The sequence below is a fragment of the Hypanus sabinus genome, chromosome 4, assembly GCF_030144855.1.
Source record: "Hypanus sabinus isolate sHypSab1 chromosome 4, sHypSab1.hap1, whole genome shotgun sequence".
NCBI classification, from domain to species: domain Eukaryota; kingdom Metazoa; phylum Chordata; class Chondrichthyes; order Myliobatiformes; family Dasyatidae; genus Hypanus; species Hypanus sabinus.
Window position 1 is genome coordinate 15,130,689 of NC_082709.1, and position 16,578 is coordinate 15,147,266.

The 16,578-nt window shown below is 41.6% G+C and overlaps 1 protein-coding gene across 5 annotated transcripts in view; it reads right to left on the reverse strand.

Annotated features, from left to right (window-relative positions):
* Window positions 1–16,578, reverse strand: part of LOC132392508 (sodium-driven chloride bicarbonate exchanger-like) — a 274,073-nt gene that overhangs the window by 66,475 nt on the left and 191,020 nt on the right. For all 5 annotated transcript variants that reach the window (XR_009511566.1, XM_059966455.1, XM_059966453.1 and 2 more), the window contains one exon: window positions 4,565–4,652. Coding sequence is in view for 4 of the 5 variants with exons in the window: in XM_059966455.1 (XP_059822438.1) it covers window positions 4,565–4,652 (88 nt within the window). In the remaining variant the exon portion in view is untranslated. The remainder of the gene's footprint in view (window positions 1–4,564; window positions 4,653–16,578) is intronic.

Genomic DNA, 16,578 nt, shown 5'->3' on the forward strand with positions numbered 1-16,578 from the left:
ATGCTTTAAAAGTGTCCTATAAAATTCTACTAGAAATCTCTGCTGTAGAATTTGTCGAGAAAAACAAATCAATTCGTTGTTTGATAAAATTGACAAAGTCTAAGTCCTGCAATAAAATAGAGTTGAACCGCCAAGATTTAGCATTAATAGATGAATCCATTATCTTAATAGATAACTTCAAAGGTGCATGATCAGAAATGGTAATAGAGTCATATTTACAATTGATAACATCTGTAAGTAAACTGTGATCAATGAAAAAGTAATCAATTCTTGAATAATTATGATAAACATGAGAAAAGTATGAAAACTCTTTGTTATTGGAGTGTAAAAAATGCCAAATTTCGAAAATTGCTGAATCGGTCATAAAGGGGTTGATAAGAGAGGCCGATTTATTCGGAAGAACTTGGGTGGGCTTGGATCTATCCATCGAAGGGTTTAAACAACAGTCAAAATCCCCACCCATTATCAGTCCGTACTGATTCAAATTGGGAAAGTATGTAAATAAACACTTAAAAAATTCAGGACAATCAGTGTCAGTGTTTGGAGCATAAACATTAACTAAAACAACTTTTTGATTAAAAAGTAGACCAGTAATAAGCAAAACTCTACCTTGTGGGTCTGAAATTGTTTCATGATGTATAAAGGAGGTTGAAGAATCTATAAAAATGGAAACGCCTCTTACTTTGGCTTGAGAATTAGAGTGATATTGTTGTTCCTTCCAAAACCTAAAAAAGCGTTGACTATCCACCTTCCTTACATGAGTCTCTTGTACAAAGATAACATTAGCATTCATTCTATGGAATACTTTGAATATTTTTTTTCCGTTTGATCGGATGATTTAAACCATTAGTATTCCAAGAAACAAAATTAATAACCCTATCCATATTGACAATATTTATTACAATTAACACATAAGGTTAAAAAAAAGATGAACTCATGAATCCAGAAGAGGGAAGTAAGTTCAAGGAGAAACTGGAAGTCACGGCACTGCAACCATTTTTGTAGTTTCATATGAGCCCATGAAACGTTGCTATTTTTAATACATCTATTTAATTTCATGATGAATCCATGTTGACTAGTAAGTGTACACAAGCATCTTCTGTAAATATGATTGCCCAGCACAGTTTGCTTCTTTCCTTTTATAGCAGAGATATCGAGTTGAGTGTTTTGTACCCACGAAGGGAATTGCTACCTTAAGATTAGTGAGTTAGTACTGCTTTATGGCACTGTTTTATGTAGTTATACATTGCCTGGAGTTTAATTAAAAAATGACTGGCTCTTAAACAAAAAATGTTGTAAACACACAACAGATCAGATAGTCTCTGGAGAGGGAAAGAGTTAAAATTTCAGGCCCAAACCCCTTGTTGGAACTGAAAAAGAAAGGAGATATGGTGAAGTTGGGATGATCTTAGGGAATATCTCTGTTTTTTTTTGTTTCATTTCAGATTTCCGTATCTAGAGTTTCTGTTTGTTTTTTATTGCCGCACTTAAAGGTTCTATTTACTTAAAGATAGGGAGGCAGGGTACGGATACATCTCTACCAAAGGAAGTGTAAGGCACTCTTACCCTCCTGTGTTACAACATTGATACATAATCAGGAACATCAATTCCCAGTGTGCAATGTGGGCTGTTCAGCTGGAACAGGAACTGAAGATGGTGAAGGGGTCGCACACGCTCTTGGTGGGATGGAGGTCAAAAGAGAAATGTGGTTGAGTTTAAGCCATTCTGTAAATCTGTAAGTAAAATAGATCTAGCATTTTTACCTGTGCAGGTTTGTCTTTGTTAAAGAATAAATATAACATGGTGTCAGAAGTCAGTATGAGGTCTAAATACAAAGCCTAGCTGAATAGTGCAAGCAATTAAGAAAGAGATGCTATACAAAATAGTTTGTGGAATCCCAGATAATGTTCTTAAAGGAAGACTGCTCCATGAAAAAGATTTAACACTAGAAAAGGCTGTGAATATGTGTAGGGCAGCAGAGATCACACGAGCACCAGCTAAGGAGCTGCATAGAGCAAAAACAGTAGTCAATGCTATGAAAATACAGGGGCAGAGTACAAGGGGCTTCCCAAAGCAACAGCATGGCAACGAGATGGGCTTAAACCGCAAATGTGGAGGCAGGTGCAATCCAGAGATGTGTCCTACTTATGGAAAGTTCTGGAATAATTGGGAGAAGAATCATCATTTTGCAAGGTGCTACAAAGCTGGGACTACCAGAAGAAAAGTGCATACGGTTGCTGAGGAAATGGAGGAAGTCTTTGTAAATTCTCTGCAGATTGCTGCTGCTGCTGGTAAAACAGAATGGATTGTTCCAGTGATTGTCAATGAGACAGTAATTCCATTCAGGCTTGAGACTGGAACCCAGATGAACCTGTTGTCTATGGATTATAAGACTCTCAAAGAAAAGAGCCAGATGTACTCAGTGATGTTAGAAGTTTACTCCTGAAGCCTTAGCCCAGAGTAGTTATAGCCACTATGGTTTGAAATCAGAGTTTTCCTTCTCCTAGATGAGCTGCCAATCATGGCTGTTGGGCCCCATCTGCCCAAAGCAACTGGTTTTAAGGTGCCAGTAACTCACCTTTGCCCCAGTAGACACACTTCCACTTGGCTTAGTAGATAAGCCACATGTGAAGACCAGGAGCTGGACTTGGTTGTTAGAGGCTATTTGAGACACAAGGCATTGAGAGCATTTAATAGGTAATGGGAGTTCATGCCCACTACCTCATCTGGCTATGACAAGCTGAGGAACTATAGATCAGGAGTTCCAAACCTGCAGTCCAGAGTGTCCTCACATGATGATAAAGCTCCATGGCATAACAAGGTTGGGAACCCCCGCTATAGATCATCTCAATGTCATTAAATGGCAAAGGTAAAGTTTGCAGCAGATGCAAAAAGTAAGTAGTGAAGATGGGCAACAATTACAAAGAAATTCAGGCAGATGAATGGAATAAAAACCTGGGCATATGAGGATGGTGATGATGATGAAGAAGTTGGTCTGAAGGATTGCGTTGCTCAGCCTTTTGAAGGAGACAGCACAATCCTCCAAAAAGGTTTGCTGAGCAACAAAATCTGCTGCTGTCTTTAGGAGTTTGTACATTCCCCCCAAGACAGCATGGGCTTCCTCCGGGTGCTCCAGTCCCCCCCCCCCCCACAGTATAAAGACGAATTGGTTGGTAGGTTAATTGGTCATTGTAACTTGTCCTGGGATCAGACTAGGGTTAAATCGGGGCTGCTGGGTAGTGTGGCTCAAAGGACCAGAAGGGCCTATTCTGCATTGTATCTCAATAATTATTTTTAAAAATCAAGACTGCAGAATTTATTTTAATTTCTTATGGTAAAGGAATCAAGAGTGTAAATCTTAATGCACAAATCAAAAAAAAAATACAGTTGCTGGAGATCTAAAATAAAAACATAAAAATGTTGGAAACATTCAGCCAGTCAGGCAGTATCTGTGGAAAAAGCAGAATTAACATTTCAGGTCAAGGGCTCTGTCAGAACTGAGAAAAACAGGAAAGTTTCTTTTTATATCGAACTGCACCATCACAGGCTGGTATGTAAACACCAGTGCCTTTGAACTGAAAATCCTATAAAAAGTAATGGATTTGACCCATTACATCACAGGTAATGCCCTCCCAACCATTGTGGGCACCTCTACATAAAGTACTGTCATAGGAAAGCAGCATCCATCATCAGAGATCCTCACCACCCAGGCTATGCTCCTTTCTCGTTGCTAGAAGGTACTGTACGGGAGCCTCATGACCTGCACAACCAGGTTCAAGAACAGTTACTAACCCTTCACCATAAGGATTTTGAATAAAAGGGGATAACTACACTCAACTTCACTTGTCCCATCATTGAAATGTTCCCACAACCAATGATCTCATTTTCAAGGACTCATTTTCTCATAATTTATTGCTATTTGTTTATATTTGCAAATGCACAGTTTGTACTATGGTGCATTGATCCTGTTACAGTTACTATTCTATAGATTTGCTGAGTATGCCCACAAGAAGATGAATCTTAGGTTTGTATATGGTGACATACATGTACTCTGACAATAAATTTTGGACTTTAATCTGCAAAGAAAGTGAGGGTAGGAGTGGATAGGACTAAGGAAATACCTCTGATAGGTTGAAGCTAAATGCACTATTGGTTCCTCCACGTTGTGTACTATGATTGCAATATGGAAAAAATGCAGCTTATTTGGAACACTGACCGGGTCTCCGGATTGTGTCTAAAAGAACAAGTGTCACAACTCATATCCCTTGTTATAGCACTTTCCCATGCAACAACTAATGTTCTAATTTGATAAATTTTCTTATAAGTGCTAATTACTCAGAACAAGAGATATAACAAGTGTGCATACTCACTGCATGAAGATACATAGCCTCGTTCAAATTCTAGCAAAGTTGAAAATTTATTCTACTCACTTTTCTCCCAATATTAATAATCTATATATATTTTATGTATTAAAATTAGACTATAATCACATTAGCAAAATTTCAATGAACGATCAAAATGTACAACAGATATCGGAAGGACACAATATTAGTTAAGCACTTGCCTCATCACTCATCAGTGTTGCAATCGACCTGCCAATTTCATGATATTGAGGACCCTTACCAAGAGGACCCAAGAGAATAAACAAAAATCTATGGGAGAAAGAAACAGTGATGTAAGTAATCAACATTGAATTTTTTTTTAAATCTGGCAGGTACTAATCTCTTTTTACACTGGTCAGTTCCACTGGAAACATTATTTGTTGATCAACATGTACAAAATGGTGGAGGTACACAAAAAGTTGGGCAGCATCTATGGAGGGGAATAAACAGTCGACATGTAAAGCTGAGACCTTTCATCAAGACTGGGAAGAGAGGAGGCAGACTGCTTATTCCCTTCTATAGAAGCTGCCAGACTTGCAGAGCTCCTCCAGCATTTTGTGTGTGTTTCCAGCATCTACAGACTCTTGTGGTTATTATTTGTTGATCATTTATTTTCTAACAGCATTATTTGTGAACCATAATCATAAACAGTACTACAGAATAATTCATGCTAGGTACATACTAAATCCTTTGCTTTCATTGAATGACACTATAATCAAGTTATCAAGTCATTGCTAGATGCTTACACATTCAATTATAAAGTCATCTGAAATTTACTGTCTGCATACTATAATGTTTGTAACATACATTATTTAAATGGTTATTTTATTTATCTTTAATTAATGAATTAAGCAGTCTGTTGGTGCTACAGGGAAATCTGACAAAACACCGTGAAGAATATATTATCATCTTCCTATACTTTCACACTTTTGTTAGTAATTCCACAAGATTACAGTGCTGATACAAGGAATATAGCCTGACAGATCCATGCTGGTAATGGGCTACTGACTACACAAATCTCCTTCCACATGTCACCTTTACATCCTCCCTATTTCCCTTACATGGGTGAACTTATCTGGCTGTATTTCATCCATTCTTTTCAACTCAGTTATTTCAAGCACTAACATGTCCATATTTCCATCATTCTCCCAGTAAAATTTGCGAACAGTAATTGTATATTTGCAAGACTTTCAGATTACAGCGCACAGCATACATCCACTGCCTGCCCAATCAATCAACTTAATAATTTCTCTTCCCTGTCCAAGTAAACTAGACTGATTGTTCAAACTTCCTTAATGGGAAAGAACAGTTTTCCCCATCTTGCCTTGTCCTTTGGTAGTGTTTTATGATGTTGAAACTAAATCTCTCAAGTATGAACTGTATTTCCACAAATACAGCACTGTGGTTAGTGTGTTAACTTTATAACATCAGCAATCACCGATGCGGGTTCAATCCCCACCGATGTCTGTGAGCAGTTTGTATGTTCTCCTTGCGACCTCCAGGCATCCCAGTCTCCACCCACATTCCAGCAGGGTTAGGGTTAGTGAGTTATGGGAATGTCACGTTGGCGCTGGAAGCGTAGCGGCTTTTGCTGACTGTCCTAGCGCATTCCTCAGTCTACGTTGGTCACTGATGCAAAAACGACTCATTGCACTGAATGCTTCAATATTTTAATGGACATGTGACAAAATAAAACTAATCTGATCTTCTCTATTTAATATAATCTACTTAACAAACTTACAGTCACTCCCTAATATTTTAAAAAATATCAAATTAACTAAAGGCACCGTTTCCATGAAATATGTGTAAACAAAGCTAATTTATCAAACTGTTTCACAGTTTTGCTTAATGAAGGTACACCACTCTTCTGCAATTCATTAACTACAAACTACAAGAGTTCAAATCCAGATGGTTAATTCTATAATCCTTCGCTCCCAGCATAGCATTGCAATTGAGGAGAAGTGGGTCAGAGAATGAACACAACACAATATTGTGTTTTCGCATTGACCTGCTCTATCTGTTCCGGCTGCTGAATTCATGGTCGTACAATTACCCATTTAGAAAATGAATGCTTCCAGGAAAATAAATAAGTTTTGAGATTATCCCATGTATAATTCAGATTTATCAACATTATGTTAAAAGTGGCATAAATTCTGCACTAGATGTAATAACGAAGATTTCAGAAGTCATCGATATTCAAGAGTAAATTGGACAGCAAACATAGGGGTGTCAGAATCAGAATCAGGTTTAATATCACAGGCATAATGTTGTAATTTGTTGTTTTTGCAGCAGCAGATCAATGTATTACATAATAATAGATATATATCAATATCACTATACATAATTAAATATTATATACATATCTATAAAATAGCTAAATTAACTAAGTAGTGCAAAGATAAAAATAGAAAAGTAGTGAGGTAGTGTTCATGAGTTCAATGTCTATTCAGAAATTCGAGGGCCGAGGGGGAGAAGCTGTTCCTGAATCGTTGAGTGTGTGTGCTTCAGTGTTCTGTACCTCCTTCCTGTACCGTCCATAAACGATTGCAAAGTTCTCCTCTGCATTATGTTGTTCTTACATCCAAATCTTGCACTGTATTTCTCTAACACCATATTCTAAGGTGAAGGTATGAAGATGGATAACTTGCACAAGAGACTTAGTAATTATTGCAAAGATTGTAGCCCCTCATCTAAATGGTAGTTTCACTGCTTCTAATCTTAATTATTGTTAGTTTTTTAAAAAACTGATAAATTGAAATAAAAGTTGAAATACAAGAGTTTTCCTTAAAGTCTCCTTTATTTCCTTCAGTCAAAAATTTATTTCCCTCTCTTTATTGTGCATTCTTTTAGATTGAATAAAATATTCCAAATGATAGTTACTAGTTCAGAAACAGTGAACCTCAGATACATAGTTGCTTGCCTTGTTGACATTGGTCCCAAGTTGCTGTTAAAATGACTTGTTTTATACGTGTATCTACAGTGCTGTGTAAAAGTCAGGCACACACACACACACATATATATATATATATATATATAGCTAAGGTGCTTAAAACTTTAGCACAGTACTGTGTTTGTCAATGTGGAGCAGAAAGTGAGGCTGTAAATCTGGCAGGTGCAAAGGATGTGGGTAATGGTGAGGGGTATGGGACAGGTGGCTGAGAAGGAGTGCCAGGGCAAGGTGGGGGGTGGGGGGGGGGGAAGAGAAGGTGATGCATGTGCAGACGCACCCAGCCCTAATACATCAGGTAAGGTCATTTGATTTCAAAGAACTGCTTTACTGATCATTGCAGAATGTCTCTCCGGTGCTTCCTGCTCCCTCCCCCTCTCCCTTCCCCTTTTCCCAATCATGATTCCCCTCTCCCTGCCCCCTTCCCACTCTCAGTCCACAATGCAGACCCATATCAGAATCAGGTTTATCATCACTCAGATATCTCATGACGTGTTTTTGTTTTCACGACAGGAGTACAGTGTCATACATAAAATTACTACAGTACTGTGCAAAAATCTTAGGCACCCTGGCAATATATATGCCCCTCAGACTTTTCCACGATACTGTATTTATTAAAGCATTCAGCATAACTCTCTAAATTTAACATGTACCTGCTCTCAGAGTTTAACATCCAATGCTAATTGATCAACTCTGCCTCAAGAAGGAAAAGTCTATCAAAGATCCTCATCATCAGGGCCAAGTCATATTCTCACAACTACCATCAGACAGATCCTGAAGTCCCACACCAGCAGCTTCAAGAACTGTTGCTTCCCTTCAGCCAAACTGCATAACCCGAACCACCAGCTTAGAATAGCAACTCTGCGATTGCTATGCATTACAATAGACTTCTTTTATTGTTCTAATTATGTTCTTTCTTGGATAATTTTGTATAGTTTGTTCAACCAGCAACATATGCCGGTGATATTAATTTATGTTTCTCTTTTGAATGCTATCTTACTAATGCTATGTGTGAGTGATGGTGCTGCAGATAAGCTTATTATAGCACTATGCTTGTTCCTGTGCATATATAATAATAACTTGACTTCTATCATCTTGTCTACAGAAACTTAATTTAAGATTCAGGATTATTCCTGTACATTGTTCAAATTAATTTTGTTATCAAAGTATGTATATATCACCATATACAATATTCATCTTTCTTCAGGCATAAACAGTAAATCTAAGTAGAATTAGTAGAGCTACGAGGACTTGATGTTTCAATCCCAATGATAAAGTTGGCACTCTTGATGTTGGCAGTGGATTGGAGTGGTGACGGGGAGGATAGCTACATCATCGGGGTCATCAGGAGGGCACCCTCCTTCTTTGACGTTTCGTTGACAAACCCACGATGTCTCCAGAGGGCTCAGCAGTGCTACCTGGCATCCCAGATACACCCCCCTCAGTTCCATACCCTCCTGTCTTCACCTTGCAGCCCAGTTGTTGTCTTTCCTTTTAATCCAAATCCAATTGCTGCTTTTCTCTGCTGCGTTTGACAAGGACTTGATTGCTTGTCGGAGGGAGACACCCCTCAACCCCACCTTCTTCAATAGACTGGTCGTAGATGTAGCAATGAATCCCCTACATCCCACTTCTACAGGGAAAATCTTGATCTTCCAGCCGTTCTGAGTAGCTTCAGTTGCCAATTCAGAGTACTTGGTCTTTTTCCTCTCATAAGCTTCAACGCCATCTTCCCATGGTACTGTCAATTCCACAACATATGCCAGCTTGGCTGTTGTGGACCACAGGACGATGTCTGGTCGAGTGGATCGGGTTATGAGAGAGTTCTATTGGCCAAATTTGAGAAAAGATATTACTGAGTATTGTAAAAGGTGTCATACATGTCAGGTGGTGGGTAAGCCGAACCAAGTTATCCCTAAGGCACCCCTCCGACCCATCCGCGCATGTGAGGAGCCTTTCTCCCGAATCATTGTGGATTTTGTGGGTCCTTTACCTAAAACTGCGAGTGGGCGGCAGTATATCATGACCCTGATGTGTGCCGCTACACGATTTCCAGAGGCTGTGCCTCTGGGTAATATTAGGACCTCTGTAGTGGTGAAGGCCCTCATTAAATTCTTTACCACAGTGGGGCTGCCTAAGGAGATAGTCGGATCAGGGGAGTACATTCATGTCCAGAGCATTTCGGCAGATGATGACCCAGCTGGGGGTCAAACAAATTTTAGCCTCTGCATACCATCCGGAATCCCAAGGAGCGTTGGAAAGATTCCACGCTGCACTAAAGACCATGATTAAAACTTATTGTCAGGAAAACATTCGGGACTGGGATGATGCTTTACCCCTTCTGTTATTTGCTGTCAGGGATACAGTCCAGTGCTCACTGGGGTTCAGTCCGTTTGAGCTCATTTTCAGTCACAGGCCCAGGAGACCTCTAACCCTACTTAAAGAGAAATGGTCTAGTCCGACCGTCCAAGTCAGTGTGATCGACTATGTTCTGAAATTCCTGGAAAGGCTGCATAAAGTATGTGCCTTGGCAAGAGAAAACCTTAAAGACTCCCAGGAAAAAATGAGAAAGTGGTATAGCCAAGGAACGAGAGAGCAAGAGTTTCACATGGGCGACAAGGTTTTGGTCCTTTACCCAGTCATTACCCACCCCCTTCAGGCGAGGTTTCAAGGACCATATACAGTGTGTAAGAAAATAGACTCGCTGAATTACATGATTGGCGAAAGCCGACCCAGTTAGTTCACGTGAACATGATGAAAGGGTACCATGAAACCACCCCCGCGGTGGTCGGTGCGGTCATGAAAACCGATGAGGTAGAGGGGGGTGGTAAGGAGGAATCGGATCAGTTTGAAAAGATACGTATCGTACCCACCCGATTGGAGAACTCTGTTATATTAGCAAGCCTTGCGGATAAAGTTAGCCACTTAAAGCCTGAATAGCGGGAGCGGGTAACACAGCTCATTAACCGGCTTACAGACTTATGTCCAGATGTCCCAAGAAGGTGTCGTGGGATGAAACATGATGTGATAGTTACCTCGACACCGCCTATAAAACAGGCCCCTTATCGGATGAATTCCGAAAAGAACCAGCTAGTAGGAAAGGAGATTGAACATATGCTAGCTGCTGGGATAATCTGCGAATCCTCTTCTGCGTGGGCTTCTCCTTGCGTGGTTGTCCCAAAACCGGACGGTACCATAAGATTCTGTACCGATTACCGAAAGGTAAACGCTGTCACCCAGACAGACGCTTACCCTATCCCCAGGGTGGATGATTGCATTGATAAAATGGAGAAGGCGAGGTACATCACTAAAATTGACTTGTTAAAGGGGTACTGGTGCGTTCCTTTAATGGACAGGGCTCGAGAGATTTCAGCCTTTGTCACCCCATCCGGGTTGTACGAGTACAATGTTATGCCGTTTGGGATGAAAAATGCAGCAGGGACATTTCAGCGGATGATAGACATTGTGATAAAGGGGTAACCCACACCAAGGCTTATCTTGACGATGTGGTAGTTTGGAGTGACACCTGGGGGGGGGGGGGCACCTGGAGGCGGTAGAAAATCTGTTTAAAAGAATGCCGGCAGCCCAACTTACGGTAAACCTCGCAAAGAGTGAATTTGGTCATGCCACGATCACACACTTGGGGTATGTGGTGGGAGAGGGGCAGTTGGCTCCTGTGCAGGCGAAGGTACAGGCTATTTCTGAGGTCCCTGTACCCTCCAATAAAAGGACCCTGAGGAGGTTTTTGGGCATGGTGGGATACTATCGGAAATTCTGTAAAAATTTCACGGATTTTGCTCTCCCACTTACAAAACTCCTACGGAAGGAGGAAAAATTTGAGTGGGGTCATTCTTGTCAGAATGCTTTTGAAAAGTTAAAAGCCATGTTGTGCCATCACCCGGTGTTAAAAGCACCCGATTTGTTAGCACACTTCTCCTTGGCGACGGACGCGAGTGATGAGGCTGCAGGAGCGGTCCTCTTACAGCAAGCAGGGGATGGAGTGGAGCACCCGGTAGCATATTTCTCTCGGAAGTTCAATGTACACCAGAGGAATTACTCTACCGTGGAAAAAAAATTGTTGGCCCTTGTTTTGGCGATACAACATTTTGAAGTGTACATTTGTCCAGCGCAAAAACCCGTAGTTGTCTATACAGATCACAACCCGTTGGTATTCCTGGCCAATATGAAAAATAAAAACAGGAGGTTATTGAGTTGGAGTCTGATGCTCCAAGAGTTCGATATTAAGATACAGCATATTAAAGGAAGTGATAATGTGCTCGCGGATTGTTTATCTAGATGCTGAATTGAGTGTATAACTGCAGTACTCTGTAGAAAAAAAAAACTTTGGTGTTGTGTTAGATTCTAACACCCTGTAAGACTCTGTATTAATTAGCTTTTTTCCGATGGTAAAAAACGCACTGAAGGAAGGGGGTGTTACATCCGTAGCCCCCTTCTTTGTGAGAATCGCAAGATCACTGTTGGGTTAGGTAAAGGGGCCCAGGAAAGGGGAAAAGAGACGTGCAGGCTGGCTCGTTTCCCCAGCGATGTAAAGCTACGGGACATGGCCATTGTCTCCGGAAGACCAATTTGTGGATTGAGCTACTATACTACGTGAACGCCCTCAGGCAAAGTGGGCTGGTTGAGGGAGAGAGTGCACACCCCCAACCTGATTGACATCTGAGGCCCTGTGAGGAAGTATAAAAGAGGGTCTGGGGAACAATCCCTTCAGACGCACCAGAAGAAACGTTAAGCAACCACGTAACAGCAGGAAGTCATCTGAAGGAAGCCACGTGCGTTCATTTCCGTTGCTGGAATTGGTGGCTGGAACCACGGAAAACAGCTTTTAGCTAACAACGGGGAAGCCCGCTCCCCTGACTCAATGGATTGGCATCATAAAAGACCTGGGGCAAGTTTAAACCGCATCACTTTTAAACCCAACAACACTGCAGCTTGAACGAACTGATAGTGACTTATCTTTCCATCGGACAATACATTAACACCGAGACAACGATAGAGCTATTTCTTATTGGTTATTATTATACCCGCGCTTAGATTATCTGTATGTTTGCATTAATCTTATTTTTGTGCCCTTTATCAATAAATACTTTTAAAAATAATACCATCAGACTTCAACGGACCTCTCTATCTTTGCTGGTAAGTGATCCAGTTACGGGAATTCGTAACAAAGTGAGTGTTGTAGCCGCAATGTCTGGGGGAAACACAAGCTTTTTCTCCAAGTCCACGTCCATTTTCCAATCCCGAGCAACATGCAGAATGCTTATATCCTTTGATGTTACTTGGTGCTCTGGAGGTTGGCCTGCTGGTACAAATCATGTAATGTGGATATTTCTTGCCGATGTTTGTGGGAGAGCGTTTATGGTTCTGTTTGCTTCTGTTCCAAGATTGATGCCAACTGTCTGAGAACTTGGTTATGCCGCCAAGTGTACCACCCCTGGCTGAGGCTCATGGTGCATCCTGTTAAAATGTGCCTTAGTGATCCAGGTGCTTGATGAAGAGAACAAGTGGGGTCTTCTTCCCACCACTGGTTCTGATTTTAAGGTGTTGGGAGGAGGTCATAAGTGGCTCTGATGACAAAACTTAGTCGAGATCCCTCCATCTCCCAGAAGTCAGGCCAACTGAGTTTCCTCTTTTCCAGGCTCTCCCAATTAGTCCATTGGCCCTGCTTGGCCACTGAAACAGCTCTGGCATGTCGCTTTGCCTCCTCCTGTCTCCTCACCTCCTCCACCACGAGCCGTTTCTCCTGCACTGTGCCATTGAGGAGCCTTTGGGATAAGCCCGAGACTGGCTCTCCCATGTTGGACTTGGCCACCCACATCCCTGAAGTGAAGAGCAGACCTAGCACTCTGAACGGCTTCAGATGGGGTCCACTTTCTCCCCAGTACCTTCAGATTCAGTGAGGGTAATGACCAACCTTGCTTTGGTGCATTTGTATTCTTCCACATATGAGAGATTGTATGTGATGTGTACACCCAAGAATTTGAAACATCTTGTTGATCCACTGCTGTACCACCGATGTAATTGGAAGTGTGAGTAGTACAAGTTCTCCTGAAGAAGATAACCACCTCCTTTGTTTTGGTGACATTAAGATAATAGTTATTTGACTGGCACCAGACTTCGAGGTCTTCCACCTCCTCTCTGGAGGTCATTGCATCATTGTTGGTGATGAGCTCCATCACCATCATGACATCGGCAAATTTGACGACATGATTGTTCGAACATTTGACCATGTGGTCATGTGAAGGCAGGAGCAGGGTGTACAGCAGTTGGCTGAGCACACAGCACTGGGGGGGGGGGGGGGGCACTCGTGTTGAGAATATCAATGTTTCAATATTAATAGTTTCCTTAATGTCTGACTGAAGACCAAATAATCATTAAACTAGCTTTTCTTTGATCAGCAACAGGTATTTCATAAATGTAAAAGACATTCGTACTCCTAAAATCTTCTTTAAACCATGCTAGCTAAATCCATGCTAAAACTGCAAGAAAAAATGTCAGTGCTGTAACAAATAGAAAAATTAATATGGTGAAGTAAATCACAAACTGGAGAAAGTTCGCAGTTCGCTGGAAATCCAAAGCAACACACACAAAATGCTGAAGGAACGCAACAGGTCAGGCAGCGTCATATGAGAAGAGTAAGCAGTCGAAACTGTCTGAGACCCTTCTTTAGGACTGCTTCTGGACCCTTCTTCCTGAGGAAGGTTCTCGGCCAAAAATGTCAGCTGCTCACTCTTCTCCATATATACTGCCTGACCTGAGTTTCTCCAGCATTTTGTGTGTTGAACTTGCAGCACTGTTACAGAATGGTATGTATGATGTTGTAGGCATTACTAAATCATGGCTGAAAGATGATTATAGCTGGGAGCTTAACGTTCAAGGACACACATTGTATCAGCAGGACAGACAGAAAGACAGAGGGAGTAAAAAAACAAAACTAAATCATTAGAAAGAGGTAGCATAGGGTCGGAAGGTGTTGAACCATTGAAGATAGAGCTAAGGAACTGCAAGGGTAAAAAGACCCTGATGGGAGTTGTATACAGACCCCCAAACAGTAGAAGAATGTGGTCTACAAATTACAATGGGAGATATAAAATGTATGCCAAAGGGGTAACGTTACAATAGTGATGGGGATTTCAATATGCGGGTAGGTTACGAAAATCAGGTTGGTGCTGGATTCCAGGAGGGGGTATTTCTAGAGTGCCTAAGAGATGGCTTTTTTAGAGCAGCTCATGGTTGAGCCCAGTAGGGGATCAGCTATTCTGGATTGGGTGTTGTGCAATGAACCAGAATTAAATTGAGAGCTTAAGGTAAAGGAATCACTAGGGAAAAGTGATCAAATTCACACAGAAGTTTGAGAAGGAGAAGCTAAGTCAGGTGTATCAGTATTACACTGGAGCAAAAGGAATTACAGAGGCATGAGAGAAGAGTTGACAAAACTGACTGGAAAAGAACACTGGAAGGGATGACAGCAGAGCAGCAAATGCTGGAATTTTTGGAAGCAATTCGGGCAAGACAGGATATCTACATCTCAAAGATGAAGAAGTATTCTAAAGGCAAGATGACACAGCCATGGCTAACAAGGGAAGTCAAAAACACCATAAAGCCTTGACTTCTCTTGTCAGCCATGGTTCTTCTTATACATAAAGTGTAAAAGAGATATCAAACCACTAGAAAATGATGCTAGAGAGGTAGTAATGGGGGAACAATGAAATGGCAGACAAACTGAATAAGTATATTGCATCAGTCTTCACTCTGGAAGACCCTAGCAGTATGATGCAAGTTCCTGGTAACAGAGGTCCTAATGATCTTTCAATAATCACTAGATTCTGGAATGTTTCTAGAAGACTGGGAAAATGCAAATGTCACTCCACTCTTCAAGAAGGGAGAAACCCATGACTGTGCTGCAACACACAGCTCGAACCACATCATCAAGTTCGCCGATGACACGACCGTGGTGGGTCTCATCAGCAAGAACGATGAGTCAGCTTACAGAGAGGAGGTGCAGCGGCTAACGGACTGGTGAAGAGCCAACATCCTGTCTCTTAACGTGAACAACACAAAAGAGATGGTTGTTGACTTCAGGAGGGCACGAAGCGACCACTCCCCACTGAACATCGGCAGCTCCTCAGTAGAGATTGTTAAGAGCACCAAAATTCTTGGTGTTCACTTGGCGGAGAATCTCTCCTGGTCCCTCAACTCCAGCTCCATAGCAAAAAAAGCCCAGCACCATCTCTACTTTCTGCTAAGACTGAGGAAAGTCCATCTCCCACCCCCCCCCCCCCCCACCCATTCTCATCACATTCTACAGGGGTTGTATTCAGAGCATCCTGAGCAGTTGCATCACTGCCTGGTTCGGAAATTGCACCATCTTGGATCGCCAGACCCTGCAGCAGATAGTGAGGTCAGGCTGAGAAGATCATCAGGGTCTCTCTTCCCGCCATTACGGACATTTACACTACACGCTGCATCTGCAAGGCAAACAGCATTTTGAAGGACCCCACACACCCCTCATACAAACTCTTCTCCCACCTGCCATCTGGGAAAAGGCACCAGAGCATTCAGGCTCTCACGACCAGACTATGTAACAGTTTCTTCCCCCAAGTTATCAGACTCCTCAATACCCAGAGTCTGGACTGACAACAACTTACTGCCCTCTACTGTGCCTATTGTCTTGTCTGTTATTTATTGTAATGCCTGCACTGTTTTGTTATGCAGTACTGGGTAGGTCTGTAGTCCAGTGTAGTTTCTTTTTTCTGTGTTGTTTTCATGTAGTTCAGTATAGTTTTTGTACTGTTTCATATAACTCCACGGTCCTGAAAAACGTCTCATTTTCACTGTGTACTGTACCAACAGTTATGGTAGAAATGACAGTGAAAAGCGACTTGACTTGACTTGAGAGGCAGAAGAAAGGAAATATGGACCAGTTATTCTGACCTCATTGGCTGGGAAGATGTTGAAGTCTACTGTTAAGGATGCGGTTTTGGGGTACTTGGAGGCAAATAATAAAATAGGCCACAGACAGCATGGTTTTCTCAAGGGAAAATCTTGCCTGACAAATCTATTAGAAATCTTTGAAGAAATAACAAGCAGAATAAACAAAGGAGAATTAAAGGCTGATATTGTGTACCTGGATTTTCAGAAGGTCTTTAACAAGCTGCCACACGTGAGGCTGCTTAACAAGCTTCGAGCCCATGGTATTGCAGGAAAGATTCTGGCATGGATAAAGCAGTG